We start from the raw sequence: 16087 nt of genomic DNA on the forward strand, positions 1-16087 counted from the left end.
TCTCAAAAAACCAAAACAGAACTGTGGTGTTTGCTCTTTAACATTTTCCTGTTTTTTGCCCTTTTTCATTTCTCTCTTCCATTTTCCATATGGCCCTTCTTTTTTTCTTTAAAACAGGACAAATTCCCATTTCAATTTGTTTGAATTTATATATTGTATTTACTTTCCACCAAGGACCTTGACTTAAAGTCACAACTTAAAGTTGTATATGTTTTACTTACACAGGAGATATATGTTGTAAGGTGGTTTTTTGTTTTTTTTTTTTTTTTTTGTTTTTGGCTTCCTTGGGCAAGGTCTCCCATGTAGACTAAGTTGGCCTTTAACTCATAGAGATCTGCCTGTCTTTGACTCCTGAGGGCTGGTATTAAAGGCATGTGCCATTGAGCCAGCATTTGTAAGTTTTAAGCAGATTGAATTAGAATTTGCATTCCCCATCTCATGGAGGTATACTCTCTGGCAGTCATGTTTTTTTTTAAGCATATCATTCAGATGTATTTTTGATCACATCAAATATGTTTAAGAATAGTAACCATGAAGTAGTGCTTAAAAAATATTCATATGAGGACCATGCTTTTTCATTTTACTACTGGAACATTATTTAAAGGTTCTTGCCTTAAATACTCAAAGACTATTTTAAATACAGGATTGCTTTTATCAGTGGTTTAGCAAAGGCTAAATATATCCTTTTACTTAGAGTTTCTATGTTATCAGGCATTTTTTCTATAGTACTGCTTTTAATATCTGATCCCAGTTTAAAAGTCTCTAGAGGTGTATTTATTAACCTTCTACTTGTCTAGGTTAAAAGCACCCAATTTTAACTCCCTCAAGTTAAAGAGAATGTTTGTTAACAGGACTCTCAAAAATAGTAACTTTCTATTTGAGCATTTTCTATTATTATTTGAGATGTATTTTTCTCCTTGTTTAGTGGATGATGCTGGCAAAATAGAACATGATGGTTCATCTGGATTGACCATGGACACGGAAACTGAAATCGACCCTTGTAAAGTGGATGGCAATTGCCCTGAAGTCATCAAGGTGTACATTTTTAAAGCTGACCCTGGAGAAGATGACTTAGGTGAGAGGGAAGCCTTAGCATCTTTTTTTGTTGTTTCTGAGACAGGGTTTCTCTGTGTAACAGCCCTGGCTGTCCTGGAACTCATAGACCAGGCTGGCCTTGAACTTGAGATCCACCTTCCAAATGCTGGGATTAAAGATGTGTGTGTCACCACTGCTAACCTTAGCATCTTAGACATCCTGATCAGTGCTTCAGTCTAACTGTTTTTGGCTTATTTAGATGTGAAGTTTTTTTTTTTTATGAAGATAAAATAATTTTAACGGTGTCAGAAAAAGTGTTTAAAAAGAAGTGGAAATGAAATTTTAAAATAAATTATTGGAGCTACTGTTTTCCTTGACAGGTGGAACTGTAGACATTGTGGAAAGTGAGCCTGAGAATGATCATGGAGTTGAACTACTTGATCCAAACAATAGTATTCGGGTTCCCAGGGAAAAGATGGTTTATATGACTGTTAATGACTCTCAGCAAGAAGACGAAGATTTAAGTAAGTAGGTGGCCTTTCTGTGGGAGAAAATGTGTTTGAGTGTTTTCCCTGTCTCTTTTAAATGGTCAATATTTGAAGGAAATAAGTAGCATTGTTTTAGAAATTATTTTGTTGGCATGTTCTGAGGGAATTGTTACTGACCCATTTTATTTATGTGTGTGTAAAGTGTTGTTAACTTAAAACTAAACTGGTGAAAACCAAGAACTGAGTCATTCAGCAAGTATTTGTTGAGTGTTTATTATACAAAAGCTGTGTTCTAGGTATGTAATGTTTGGACTTCTTTCTGCTTACATATTAGCTGAGTTCAAATAAAAGTATCTTTTCTTTGATTTCTCTAAGCCTGATCAGAAAAGTTCATGTATTTTCTACTTAGATGTTGCTGAAATTGCCGACGAAGTTTATATGGAAGTGATTGTTGGGGAGGAGGATGCTGCAGCCGCAGCTGCAGCCGCAGTGCACGAACAACAAATAGATGACAATGAAATGAAAACCTTCATGCCAATTGCATGGGCAGCTGCTTATGGTAAGTCACAGAGCAGTTCTTTAGACATGAATTTGTGATTGAAAAATAGTTTTTGTAGCCAGGTGATGTCCGCACATTCCTTTATCCTAGCACTTGGAAGGCATAGGCAAGCGGATCTCTGAGTTTAAGACTGGGCTGGTCTACAAAGCGAGTTCCAGGACAGCTAGAGCTGTTATACAGAGAAATCCTGTCTTGAAAAACAATAACAACAACAACAACAAAAAACCCCAAAATCAAAAAACAAAACAGGTTTTGTGGTTTTAGGTTTTCAGAAACCTGAAATGCTAGTACTATATAAGGATTACTTGATTTAAATGAGAGTAGAGGAAGATTATAAAGTCTACTTTTTGTCCTGACTTTTAACAGGCATTTCCTTTCTGTATATATTACGTAGAAGGAAATAAACTGTATGAAGTATACAGGTTTCAGGCTGGAACTTTTCATCTTAACGGTATCAGGCCCATATACTTTAAAATCTTGGGAAACAGCATGGGAACCCATGGGGAAAATACTGACATTTGAGTTTTACTGTAATGAATGTGCTCATAAAAACTCCATTACCTAGAGTGGGGTATTTCTGTCATTCATGAGTATCATGGCTTTTCATTGTTGTGATTAATAAAGAATTCATAATTCTTTATAATTTATAATACTGTATGATTTTGTTTTTTTAATACACATTGTTAGGTAATAATTCTGATGGAATTGAAAACCGGAATGGCACTGCAAGTGCCCTCTTGCACATAGATGAGTCTGCTGGCCTCGGCAGACTGGCTAAACAAAAACCAAAGAAAAGGAGAAGACCTGATTCCAGGCAGTACCAAACAGGTGAGGGCGTGCGAGTTCCACGGTGCAGCGTGCTCCGCAAGCTCTCAGGAAATGCTAGTGTGCATCCACAGGGGTATCGTGATGGCATCTTAGTGGCTAGACTACATGTAGCTTTTTTTATATTGAATTTTAAAATATAATTTTCAGAATTGAGTGATATTCATGAATGATTTTTCTTGATTAAAATGGAATGGGAATTGGATCAAAGAAGGATGAAAAAAGTTAAAGCTTAAATTGCATGAAAATAAAAGGCAACCATGTTGGCAAGTGTTAATTTTGGAAAAAAATAGTTAAAGAATGATTATTTCAGCATAAAAATGGGCATAATTTATAGAGCAGCAGGATATATGCTTGAGTTTATATGTTGTAATTTATTTCTTATACCTATTTGCATATTAAGGATCTTACTGATATATTTAGACTCTATTGTAAGTTAATATAAATTGTTTTTTAATAAAGCAGAAATTCTAATTTAAAAACTTCATATGAATATGGGTTTCTAAATTTTTAAGGATTCATCACTTGTCAATAGAAATTACAAATTTATTCATTTTGTTAAAATGGAAGCGGTTAGTGTAGACGAAGTTCTTAGGGCCAGGTTGCTGTATCTTGTAGATTGAAAATGACAAATCAGTGTGTAGCTTGTTACCTGAATTAGAAGCCCCTGACTGTGCATTCAGACTTCTGAAGAAACCCAAACTAGCATGTTTTGATCTCTTATGCTCTTTTCCTTTCATAGCAATAATTATTGGCCCAGATGGACATCCCCTGACTGTCTACCCTTGCATGATTTGTGGGAAGAAGTTTAAATCGAGAGGTTTCTTGAAAAGGCACATGAAAAACCATCCTGAACACCTTGCCAAGAAGAAGTACCGATGTACTGACTGTGATTACACTACCAACAAAAAGATAAGTTTACACAATCACCTGGAGAGCCACAAGCTAACCAGCAAGGCAGAGAAGGCCATAGAGTGTGATGAGTGTGGAAAGCACTTCTCTCATGCTGGGGCTTTGTTTACTCATAAAATGGTGCATAAGGAAAAAGGAGCCAACAAAATGCACAAGTGTAAATTCTGTGAATACGAAACAGCTGAACAAGGCTTATTGAATCGCCACCTTTTGGCAGTCCACAGCAAGAACTTTCCTCACATTTGTGTAGAGTGTGGCAAAGGTTTCCGTCACCCATCAGAGCTCAAAAAGCACATGCGAATCCATACTGGGGAGAAGCCCTATGAATGCCAGTACTGCGAGTATAGGTCTGCAGACTCTTCTAACTTGAAAACACATGTAAAAACTAAGCATAGTAAAGAGATGCCGTTCAAGTGTGACATTTGTCTTCTGACTTTCTCAGATACCAAAGAGGTGCAACAACATGCTCTTATCCATCAAGAGAGCAAAACACACCAGTGTTTGCATTGCGACCATAAGAGTTCCAACTCAAGTGATTTGAAGCGACACATAATTTCAGTTCACACAAAGGACTATCCTCATAAGTGTGACATGTGTGATAAAGGTTTTCACAGGCCTTCAGAACTCAAGAAACATGTGGCTGCCCACAAGGGTAAAAAGATGCACCAGTGTAGACATTGTGACTTTAAGATTGCAGATCCGTTTGTACTGAGTCGCCATATTCTCTCGGTTCATACAAAGGACCTTCCATTTAGGTGTAAGAGGTGTAGAAAGGGATTTCGGCAACAGAGTGAGCTTAAAAAGCATATGAAGACACACAGTGGCCGGAAGGTGTACCAGTGTGAGTACTGTGAATATAGCACTACAGATGCCTCAGGCTTTAAGCGGCACGTTATCTCCATTCATACGAAAGACTACCCTCACCGCTGTGAGTACTGCAAGAAAGGATTCCGGAGACCCTCGGAAAAGAACCAGCACATAATGCGGCATCATAAAGAAGTTGGCCTGCCCTAACAGTGGTCTTCACCAATGTTTGCAGAGAAACTGGCCTTGAAACAGAAATTTCATTTAAAAGCCAATCAGTCTTGTTCACATACAATACTGTATCAAATTGATTTATGCTGTGTACAAATAGAATTATTGCTTCTAGTTGACTTTTTTTTGTTTTTACATTTCGTTCAATAGTGTGTTCTGAATTCTATTCAGTTTGTTTAATACATGGGGAAACGCAGCAACAAATTAGTTGCTTTTACTAAAGTAATCCCTGGTTCTATACTGAAGTTTTCTATCTTAGAAGTTTTATATTTATTTTAAAATATTTACCTTGCTTACCTTGATGGTACTCTTCTAAGACCATTTAACTCATGGTAACTTCGCATTGGTAACTGAAGGTTTTCATGTTGACTTAATTTTTTTCTCACAAATTTCTCACAATAAAATTGTCAGAGATATCTAATGGGAACGGGAGATTTTTACAGTGAGGTCTCATGATTATAACATGGAAGTCATTTCCTTGTCTTGCTTAGTATTTGCAGGCTATATGACAGTGAAAGTTCCATATGAACTTTCGTGTCCCTGGCATTGCTGAGTAAAAGAACAGTGGCTGGGTTTGTGTTTACTTTTCTTTTTTTTTCTTTTTAGTGGACAAAATATACTTCTTTTTTCTTTAGACTATTTACATCTTTTGTCAGTGTAGTAAACTTTTAGAAAACCTTGTTGGAAATTTTTGCTTGATCCTGTTGTATTTTGATTATTCTGTCTGTGCTGCTTTGTCTTGGAATGGTTGTGTGCTACAAATGAAATTTAACTGAGGACTGCATTTTGGAATCTCCTAGGGGTAACTTGTGGCTCATAGGATCTTTTGCAACTTTATATATGTAAATGTACCCTGAATTATATATATCTATCTATATATACACATATATATGTAACATGTATCTGTGTGTATTGCTTATTTTACATACTTATACACACAACCCCCAGTAGTAGTTGCTTAAAATCTATAATGAAAAGTATTAAATTTACAGTAACGTGAAAGATCCAGGGATGCAAGAGAGAGCATTTTGTAAGTCTTGCTCTTCAGAGAGACTACTCAGGTGAAGAATTAGAAGGAAAATAAGGACACTAGTATTTTTAAAGAGTAAAGGTATTTTCTTTTAAATATCTTTGGTAATTGAAAAATAATTGAGAAAATAGAGGTTAAGATGTTTATAGATACAATGTTTTCATACAGTTTCAACTCCATGCCTTTATATTTTTCTGAAAAGCTAATGGGTATCCAGACAGGAATCCCTCAGTTCTCTCTGAGAAACCGGAGAGAGAACTCTTGTCTGACCAAGCGAGAGGGACAGAAAGGGAGTGATGGCTCCATGGACCAGAGAACGGGTGCTAATAAGGACTTAGACTTGGCAACTTGAGCCTGTTCTGTTAGTTCTTAGTTAACCTGAAAAACCTTAACACTCGGTTGTCTTGGATTACATGATAGAGGTGTGGTCCAAGTGTGTGAACAGTCTGAGGCCTCATGTGGATCCTCACCAAGTCTTTCACGGTTTTGTTTTTGAGAGCTGGCAGTTTGTGACATACAGGACTGATCGTTGATAAATTTGTAAAAAGAAGTTGGTTACTGAGATTTTGTTAAGATGTCTTTTGGAAAACAGTTTCTAGAGTCCCTGGAATTGGCTGTTGGCACACGGGTCTGGCACATCATGGGGAGACTTAGAAGTTTTCTTCCCACTTGATAGCTGCCTTGCCGCCTCATTATGGTGCTCCATCCCTTTTGTGCCGTTAGGTTTTTACCTTTCATCTTTCTCTTAGTCATCAATATTTGTATTCAAAAGTTTATATTTTTGGGGTTAGATGTCTTGAATATTTGGTGTTTGGCAAACCTCTGAAGTGCTAGATTGATTTAGTCTAGTTCTAAATCAAATTCTTAAGGCTGGTATGAACTCCATCCTCAATGCCAGTCAAAGCCAAGGCGTGGATTCCCTAGCCTTTCCATCCAATAGGGAATTCTTTCGCCTTTGTAGCCTCTGCAACGTGCTTTAAAAATGCATCACAACTATGATTTGATTTATGCCCTGTTATTCTTGAAAGCTCTGTCTTTTTTTGTGAGAACTTTAAAAATCTACTTTAATATTTTCCCCAGAAGTAATTTAAACACCTAACATTGAAATTTATGAAATTTAAAAATCATCTACAATCAGTACAGAAAATATAAATGATTGGATCATTTAACATATTTTTTAATAAACTGAAAGATAAGGAACACAACACTTTACACACTTTATATTTCTCTTTACATGATCTGGAACCATACACAGTTATTTTCTTTTTTTAAAGCACAATATTGAAGCCTTTAAAAGGTATTTAAGGGTTTGGTCAAGTGAATATAAAATGTGTTTGTCTGTATAAAGAGAAAATGAAGTAGTCACTGTTATGTACTGACATTAGTTACAACCTAGTTTTAATTCTTAAAACAATTTTGATTAGCAAAGCTAAAAAAAGGATGTTTCAGTTAAATGTTTTAAAGAGGTACAGATTTTTACAAGGACATAATATAAGTTATTGTTCTGTAGAAATATCCTATTAAATATTGTATGTCCCTCCCTCTGTATACTTTGTAAAAAAAGTAAAATACATAAAAAGAAAATCATATAGGGGATGTGTGACATTATTGTAATTGTGTACTTGAGAATAACGTGCAAAAATAAAAATCAGAATATTTTCCTGTTAACGAATGTTCAGTCTATTTGATACCAGTACTAAGTTAATGCTTTTTCTTAAGAAAGAAAATGTACAGTTTTTGTAAACCTAATAAACATCAAAAGCAGTGGATTATTTTCATCCCCCTATTTCTTAATTCCTTTTATGCAGCAGTGGAATGCAAAATGCTTGATTGCTTTGAATTTTGTGACTTGGATGCAAATACTGATATTTCAGTCCTGTGAATTTGCAAGTAACATTACAGAGAAGTTAAGAGGTGATTGGTGAGTCCTTTGATGAGCATGTCCTTGAAATTCATTTTTTCTTTTATCTTTGTAAATGAATTGTTTTATTAGCATCTCTGATTCCTGTTAGAAATTAATTACCTGCGCATAAAGTGGGTTTTGAAAGCACTTAAAATTTGTTTTATTATCAATTCGCAACCTACTTAGTCTGAGGGAGACTATCACTATTCAGAAGCCCTACCTTTGAGTTGCCCATTTGTGCCCAGGTTGGAGGCCTCTAGTAGAACCCAATATGCTGCAGGATGGTCACTGTAGTAGTGAAAATTGCAAGTTGGGTAAAAGTTGTTAGGATTCATGAGAAAGATTTGCAGCACTTTTGAGTTTTGTCACTGAGATTCTGTAATATAGAACCAGCGTTGGCCTAAGAAGAGATATCAAATAACCAAAACTTGAGGTAAATGTCCAAGAGAATGGTGGACATCACAGTCAGAGTCTTAAGTCTGACAAAACCAGGACTTGCTGGAAAATGTGATCCCACTCATTCTGCTAAAATATGCTGCCCTATTGTTGCCTGAGATCTCGCTCTTAATTTCCTGCAAGATTCCTGCAAAATCTTAGATTTGTGTAAGGAAAAGCAGGAAAAGCAGGATCAGTGAGCATCTTAAGGAGGAATGATGTCAGAGTAAAGCCTGGCAGCATGGTAATCCCCTGGGATGTGGCTAAAGACGCAGGTTCTCTGCCCTATGCCAGTCTCCAGTGAACTGGGACAAGGCACAAGCCCCAGCAGCCTGTGTTTTAGGAAGCTGTCCCAGTGATTCTGTTGCATGCTCAAGTTTAGTGAAAGTGAGCTTAGAGCACTTGAGGAACCTAAAAATTACTTATTGTGACGTTTTTGTCTAGTAGTCAGGAAGCTCAAAAAAAGCAGCTGGAGATGGCACAGTGAGAGTAAATTAGGCCTCAGAGACTTTTGCTTTATTCTTTCTGTAAAAGTCTGAGCCAGTCACTAAGTATATCCTTCAGTGCACATCTGAATAGCTTGCACCTCCTACTCTTACATAGCCCCCAATGTTGCATTCCTCAAAGGTAGGAAGACTTGATAAGTAAAGAGGACTGAAAATTGTGTGTTCGTGTGTGTGTCTAATTGGCCCAGAGTTACTAAAGTAATTCATATTAAAAAGACATTTTGCTGCATTTTACAGCTTTTTAGGAGGTCAAAATTAAGTTTGCCCTATGAATTTTGTTTTATCTTTTGTTTCATGTATATATTGTTTGCCTTTTTCATAAAATAATTCTTGGATTTGTTATATATTGTTCCTGTTATTTTTGACATCTTTGCTATTGTAAATAAATTCCTATTTTGTTTTAAGTTACCCTAGTGGAGTGTTGGCTATAGACAAGGCATACATGGACACTTGTGCGCACATCACACACATGCACACAGAGACGTGACTTGAATCACATGAGAATGCCCATCTTGTTCCAAGCCCCTTTACTTTAGTCCTTCTCACCACCAAGGGAACCACTGTTGCTTTAAAGCACAGCTCCTGCAACTACTTGGATTTTATTTGGCTAGACAGACTGGCCAGCAAAGCCCAGGGGTGCCCCTGACTGTTTCCCCCTTGCTGAGAGTGCAGGCATGTGCCATCATGTGACTTTACACTGGCTTTGGAGATTGTGTTCCTGTCCTCACGAAAGCACAGCAAGCCCTTTACTGGCAGCCATCTCCCCAGCCTTTCTTGGGTTGTAACATTGTTTTCTGACCTCTCATGCAAATATTTGATCCAGTTGAGGGTACAAATCAAGAATTATTTTCTTTTGCTTGACTTTCCCTAACCAGCTCCCTCTCATTTTACCTGTCTTGCTGGTGGTATTGGAAAAGAGTTTGGCACTAGTGGCCTGCTGATACTGTAAGATCATTAGGATACCTCACTACCAAGGCCCTTTGTGTGAATCTTAGATGGCATACAGCTATGGGGACTGCCACAGAAGTATCTGAACATAGCAGTGAACTAGACTTGTGTAAATTATTTTGCTTTCTAAGAGGAGGTAGTTTGATTGCTTCATGTTTCTGTTTGACTTAATGGGGAGTCAATTTAGCAGGGATACATTTTGGGGTTTGAGGGGCTCTGTTGTTTCTGCCCTCATCTCTTGAGTTCTAATCATGTTGGGAATATGTACAAGAAGCACCTGTTGGCTGGAGAATGTTGCTCAGTGGTTAAGCACTCTTGGTGCTCTTCCAGATGACCTGAGTTCAGTTCCTAGTGCCCAGCTGTAATTCTGGCTCCAAGGGATCTGATGCCTGTTTCGGGTACCTCACATATGTGCCATCCACTCACACAGATGGACATACATATATATACATAAAAATAACCAAACGAGTGTCGGTATAGTAATGCCGAATGGGAAGACTCAGTGGTTACTTAAAATTTCCACCCAGTGGAAGCCCTGCTTGCAGCCATCACATGAAGGAATGTAGCCTACTCTCTGCGTCACAAAATCTATTTCCTACAGAGCATGTTCTGGCCACCCTGACTGGGACCTGGAAAGTTGGAGAACGGGTTGTCTTGTGCCATCCTAGGTTGTCCTCTGGCACTAGCACATGAGTAGCTGTAAGCTTTTCCCTTTTGACCATGTATGTTTGTTTCCAGCAAGTACCTTTATCCACTGGCCCAAGGCTGCCTTCAGATTTAAGAACACACCACCTCTGCCTCTGGAGTGCAGGGATTACAGGCATACAGTACAGTTACTGGCAGAAAAGTAAGGACAAATTTAGAGCTGAGGATAGCATGGGTAAGGTCCTGATTTCAGTCTCTAGCAACACACACACAAGATGGACGTGTAAACACACACTTTTAATACCAACATTTAGAGGCTGGAGTACAATTGCCCTGAATTCAAGGCTAGCCTGGTCTACATAGCATGCATGTACACACACACACACACACACACACACACACACACACACCCCTTCTCTTCCCTCCTTTCTGTCTCTTAGGACTCATTCACTATCTAGTTGAGGATGACACTGAACTGGTTCTCCTGCCTCCACCTCCTGAATGCTGAAACAACAGCTATGGACCACCACTCCCACTTAAGCAGTGCTGAGTATCAAACCCAGAGCTCCATCTCAAATGTATGCTAGGCAAATACTGTCTACACCCGTGAGCCCGACCAGCTTCTCTATTAAGAGGTTGTTCTCTTCCAATTTTAGACCATGACATAAATCTCTTATCCAACTTGTAACCACAGCATTAGTACTATTTTATGTTCGATAACTTTTCCCATTCCTCTCCCCTCTCCCTTCCTTTCTGCCGAGATTGAATTTAAGGCCTCATCTGCCTAACTGTATGAGGCTAAATATGATGACGGAATTTATCCTGCCTCAACCTCCCAAGTGCTGGGAACACAGGCATATACCACCATGTTTGTCTTGAACTCGGGGTCTTGCCCATGCTCACTGGGTGCTCCATCACTGAACTGTGTCCTTAAGGTCTTGCTAATGTACCCAGACTAGCCTTCAAACCACTGTAGCTCTCAAACTAGCTTTAAACCCTCAATCCCAAACTGAGCAGTGGTGGCGCACACCTTTAATCCCAACAGTCAGGAGGCAGAGGCAGGTGGATCTTTGAGGCCAGCCTGGTCTACAAAGCAAGTTCCAGAACAGTCAAAGCTACATAGAGAAATCCTTTCTCAAAAAACCAAAAAGACCTTGTTCCTCTTGCCTCAGCCTCCCAAATGCTAGGATTATAGATATGTATTACTGTGCCCGACTGCTGGGTTTTGTTGTTGTTGCTGTCAAACAAGTGCAGATTTCTGAATTTTTAGACACTTAAAAAATGCACTTTTGGGGAAAAATACAGAATGATATAACAAAAAAAAAACAACAAAAGTCAAAACAACTTTTGCCTCCTTAGCTCCAATACCCAGAACACAATTGTCCTTTAAAAATTCCCTATTGGGGGCTGGGGAGATGGCTCAGTGGTTAAGAGCACTGACTGCTCTTCCAGAGGACCCGGGTTCACTTCCCAGCAACCACATGGCAGCTCACAACTGTCTGTAATTCTAGTTCCAGGAGACCCAACACTCATGGCAAAACACCAATGTACGTAAAATATAAATAAATATTTTTAAAAAAATTCCCTATTGGGCCAGGTAGACAGCTCAGCATGGTAAAGCACTTGCCATGTGTGCCTAGTAACCTGAGTTCAGTTCCCTGAGTCCATAATTTAAAAATCTGGATACAGTGACATGCACCTGTAACCCCAGCTTCTACAGCAAAATGAGAGGTGGAGACAGGAGAGAACCCCTATACACACCATGACGCCTGTGGGCCAGCTAGCCTGGAGTATGTACACAGGACAGCAGAAACAGGTCCTGTCTCAGTAAGGTGGAGGAAGAGAACTATCGAGAAGCTTGCTCTCTTGTTGGGGGCTGCTCTGAGCAAAACAATTTGTTTTTCCTGTGTTTGCAGCTGCTCTGAGCATGAGACAGGGGAGTGGTTTCTGGTGGCTGCCACTGAAAGACCTGAGAGCTAGGGCGTGGCCAGAGCACTATATATAAGCTGCCCCTGAACATAAAGTGGGCATTCTTGGCATTCTTGTTTCAAGGATGACCCGTGCCCCCAGGTGTCTGTGTTTAAATCTCCAGCCTAGTGCCCGAGGCTCGCGAACACACGTAGCACACAGAGTGCACAGAGTAGACAGTGTGCTTTACACTCTCTGACCTCCAAATGCATGCCATGGTGCTGTGTCCATCACACACACACACACACACACACACACACACACACACACACACCTTAGAAAGGGCCTATCAGATTTTTTCCAATTGCAAAATGAGTGTCAAGCTGGATGTGGTGGCACACAGCTCTGTTCCAAGCACTGGGGAGATAGAGGCAGGAGGATCAGGAGTGCAAGGTCATTCTTGGCTATGTAGGGAGTTTGAGGTGCATGGGCCTCTCAAAAACTTTTTAAATGTTATCGGAACAGCTATTACACAATACAGAACAACTATTAAAAACAGCTTAATGATTTTCCCCCCCAAACCCTCTGCAAACTGATTTCCTCGAGGGAATCAGAACAAACAGCCTGTAGACTTTGTCTCCATGCACACACAAACCTGTACAAAGTTGGGGAACCGAAAGAAAGCTTGCAGAATTTCAAGAGTTTTAATTGCTTGATAATTTCATGCATATAATGTATTTTAATCAAATCTCCCTACTCCCTCTCTTCTGGAGTCTTTCTACTCCCCTATTACAATCCTTTACAATTTCGTGTGTTGTCACAATTTTTTTTGTTTTGTTTTGCTTTTGTTTTTGGACAAGGTCTTCTTGCTATATAGCGTTGACTGGGCTGAAATTTGCTATGTAGAAAGTCTAGACATGAACTTACAGATATACACCTGTCTGTCTCCAGAGTGCTGGGATTAAAATTGTGCCACTGTGCCTTGTTTTTTTTTAAACTCATGGAGCCCGCTTAGTGCTGCCATCATGTGCATAAGTGTAAGACCATCTACCAGAGCACGGGCAGGCTCTCAGGGACCTCAAAAAGCTTACTCTCCCTCTCCCGACAGCCATGGATTGCCAGTAGCTTCTCAGCTTGGGGTGGGACTTTGGGAACCCCACCACATCAGCCCTGGGATTCTGTCTGACACATCTGCTAATTCATGCGTTTAACTGTGTTGAATACCAATGACACCGTTGTAATAGTGATTTCAAGGCTTATTGATAGATTACCTTTTTAGACAATCTCACTCTGTAGACCTTGAACTAACAGATTTGTACCACTGCACCCAGTTGTTTAAGATTTTTTGACAAAAACGAGATTATACATCTTTATATATTACTTAATAGATTTTATCCACTCTTCTGGCGCAGTTGGCCAGGCTTAGTTTCATTCTCTTTAAGAGCTGAGTAACTTTCCTTCCATTGAATCCACCATAATTTAATTGACTAGCTACCTTTTCATAGACATTTGTTTTCAGTTTTTCTTTTTTCCCTACCTTGAAGAAGGTTGAAGCAAGTTTCAGAGATGGCTCACTAAGTAAAACTGCATCTTGTGAAAGCAAGAGGACCTAAGTTTGGATTTCTGACACTCACATAAAGTCTGAACATGGCCACATGTTGTGGAATAGAATATTTGCTTAACTATGCAAAGATGTGTTGCAGTTGTTTAATTATGTAAAAATGTGTTGCTGTTTTATCTTGCCTGTCTGAGGCACTTGATTGGTCTAATCAAAAGCTGAATGGCCAATAGTGAGTGAGGAGGTATAGGTGGGACTTATGGACAGGGAAAGTAAGTAGGAGGAGGAATTTAGGCTTAGAGAAAGAAAAACTGACACCAGGGAGACGCCCAGGGGTCAGACAGACACAGAGAAAGCAAGAAAGTAGGACATGCAGAATAAAAGAAAGGTAAAAAGCCCCAAGGCAAGCCAGATGGTGGGGGCGCACACTTTTAATTCCAGCACTTGGGAGGCAGAAGCAGGTGGATCTCTGTGAGTTGGAGGCCAGCCTGGTCTACAAGAGCTAGTTCCAGGACTGGCTCTAAAACTACAGAGAAACCCTATCTTGAAAAACCAAAAAAAAAAAAAAAAAAAGCCCCAAGGCAAAAACATAGATGAATAGAAACAGGTTAAATTAAGTTAAAAGAGCTAGTGGGACAAACAAGCCTAGGCTAAGGCCGAACATTCATAATTAATAAGTCTCTGAATCTTTATTTGGGACCTGGTTAGTGGTCTAAAGAAAATTCCACAGGAGGCCAGGTAGTGGTGGCACACGCCTTTAATCCCAGCATTTAGGAAGCAGAGGTAGGGAAATCTCTGTGAGTTCGAGACCAGCCTGAGCTACAGAGCTACCGAGAAATCCTGTCTCAGAAAACAAACCAAAACCAAACCAAAACAAAAATTCCACAGGAAGCTGCGGGGGCTTGCGGGAAGCTGTGTGGGTGCCCAGTGGGGTGACAGCAAGGATGGGTGCGGCAGGAGAGGAAGCTAAACTGGGGTGGATGGGAGCTGGAAGTGCTAGGTGCTTCTGAAGCCAGGTGGCTAGGTTTGGGTTCCAGTTCCTACATCTAGAATTCTAATCCCAGCTCTGGCCTGGGCTGGTGGTTAAAAAGCCTCAGGTGAACAGTTTTTATGTAAATTCATGCCCCAAAAGTAAAGTTGGGCACCAAAGTGAAGCACAATTAATAAAAACTCAGAGAAATTGGGGTTCAATCTGAAGACCAGAAAAGCAAAACAGCCAGCCACTGACTCTTACCTCGACCTCAGTCCGAAAATGGCGATCCTGCCTCCAGGAACCTCAGAATGAGACTGAGACAGAGCTGTCTCCTCTCGTTTTATATTCCTCTTTAGAGCTGGGATTAAAGGCGTGCACCTCCCGGTTTCTATGGCAAAGTAGTGTGGCTACTGGGATTAAAGGCGTGTGTCACCACTGCCTGGTCTGTAAGACTGACTAGTGGGGCTGTTTTACTCTCTGATCTTCAGACAAGGTTTATGTATTAAAACACATGATAAATGCCACCACACAGCCACATGTGCCTATAGTTCCAGCACTGGGGAGGCAGAGTTAGGATCCTGGTAGCTCACTGGCCAGCCAGTCTATATGAAGCACCATGCTTCAGGATCAGTGCAAGACCCTATCTTGAAAAAAAAAAATAAGGTGGTGGGTGAGTGATAAAGATATTTGATCTCCTCTCACCTTTCCATACATGTGCATGCGTGTGAAAACACACACACATGCACGCTCACAAGAACACTGAAATGTACAAACGATCCATGCATACTTGAACGCGTCCCCCAAGATGGGACTGCCAGATAAAGGGTTGGTGTCCTGTCTTAAAATGTTACTAGATGTTGCTGAGTTATTTTCTTCTAGATTGTAAATATTATGAATGCAGAGATGTGTGTTGTTTTGATTGTTGCTGTTCATGTGGGATAGAGTGATGTGGAGTAGGTGCTGAGGAAATCTGTTGGGTGAAGTTTCCAGGTTTAGAACTGTTCATCCTCTCATAGCGTCTGCTGGGAGAGTCTGTTCCCTTCTGTTTTACTGAGAGCTATAACCAGTCTCAGACATTACACAAGCTAACTCTGCTTTCATGGTACAGAGGTCAATACTTTTATATATCTAATTGTCCTTTCCCTTGTCTCTCTGATAAACTGCCTGTTCAAATCCTGTGAGTTCCTATTTTCTATTTGGAATCTTTAGTGTTCTTTGAATGGCCTGTTAATTTTCTAATACATTTGTTGTACATTCAGTTTTTTAAAGCTGGGCATGGTGCCTCCTCATGCCTTAAATCTCAACACTTGGGAGGCAGAGGCAAGTG

General features: G+C 39.7%; 1 protein-coding gene across 9 annotated transcripts in view; it reads left to right on the forward strand.

Moving 5' to 3' along the window:
• The window catches only part of Zfx (zinc finger protein X-linked), a 43867-nt gene extending 34731 nt beyond the window's left edge, over nt 1-9136 (forward strand). For 8 of the 9 annotated variants that reach the window (XM_048449791.3, XM_048449792.3, XM_048449796.3 and 5 more), the window contains 5 exons: nt 926-1075; nt 1416-1559; nt 1933-2082; nt 2770-2910; nt 3650-9136. In XM_048449791.3, coding sequence (XP_048305748.1) covers nt 926-1075; nt 1416-1559; nt 1933-2082; nt 2770-2910; nt 3650-4833 — 1769 coding nt within the window. In that variant the 3' untranslated portion in view covers nt 4834-9136. The remainder of the gene's footprint in view (nt 1-925; nt 1076-1415; nt 1560-1932; nt 2083-2769; nt 2911-3649) is intronic. The other variant, XM_048449800.3, reaches the window with a different exon arrangement.
• Nucleotides 9137-16087: the final 6951 nt, after the last annotated feature.

This window comes from Myodes glareolus, chromosome X (genome assembly GCF_982192425.1).
Source record: "Myodes glareolus chromosome X, mMyoGla1.1, whole genome shotgun sequence".
NCBI classification, from domain to species: domain Eukaryota; kingdom Metazoa; phylum Chordata; class Mammalia; order Rodentia; family Cricetidae; genus Myodes; species Myodes glareolus.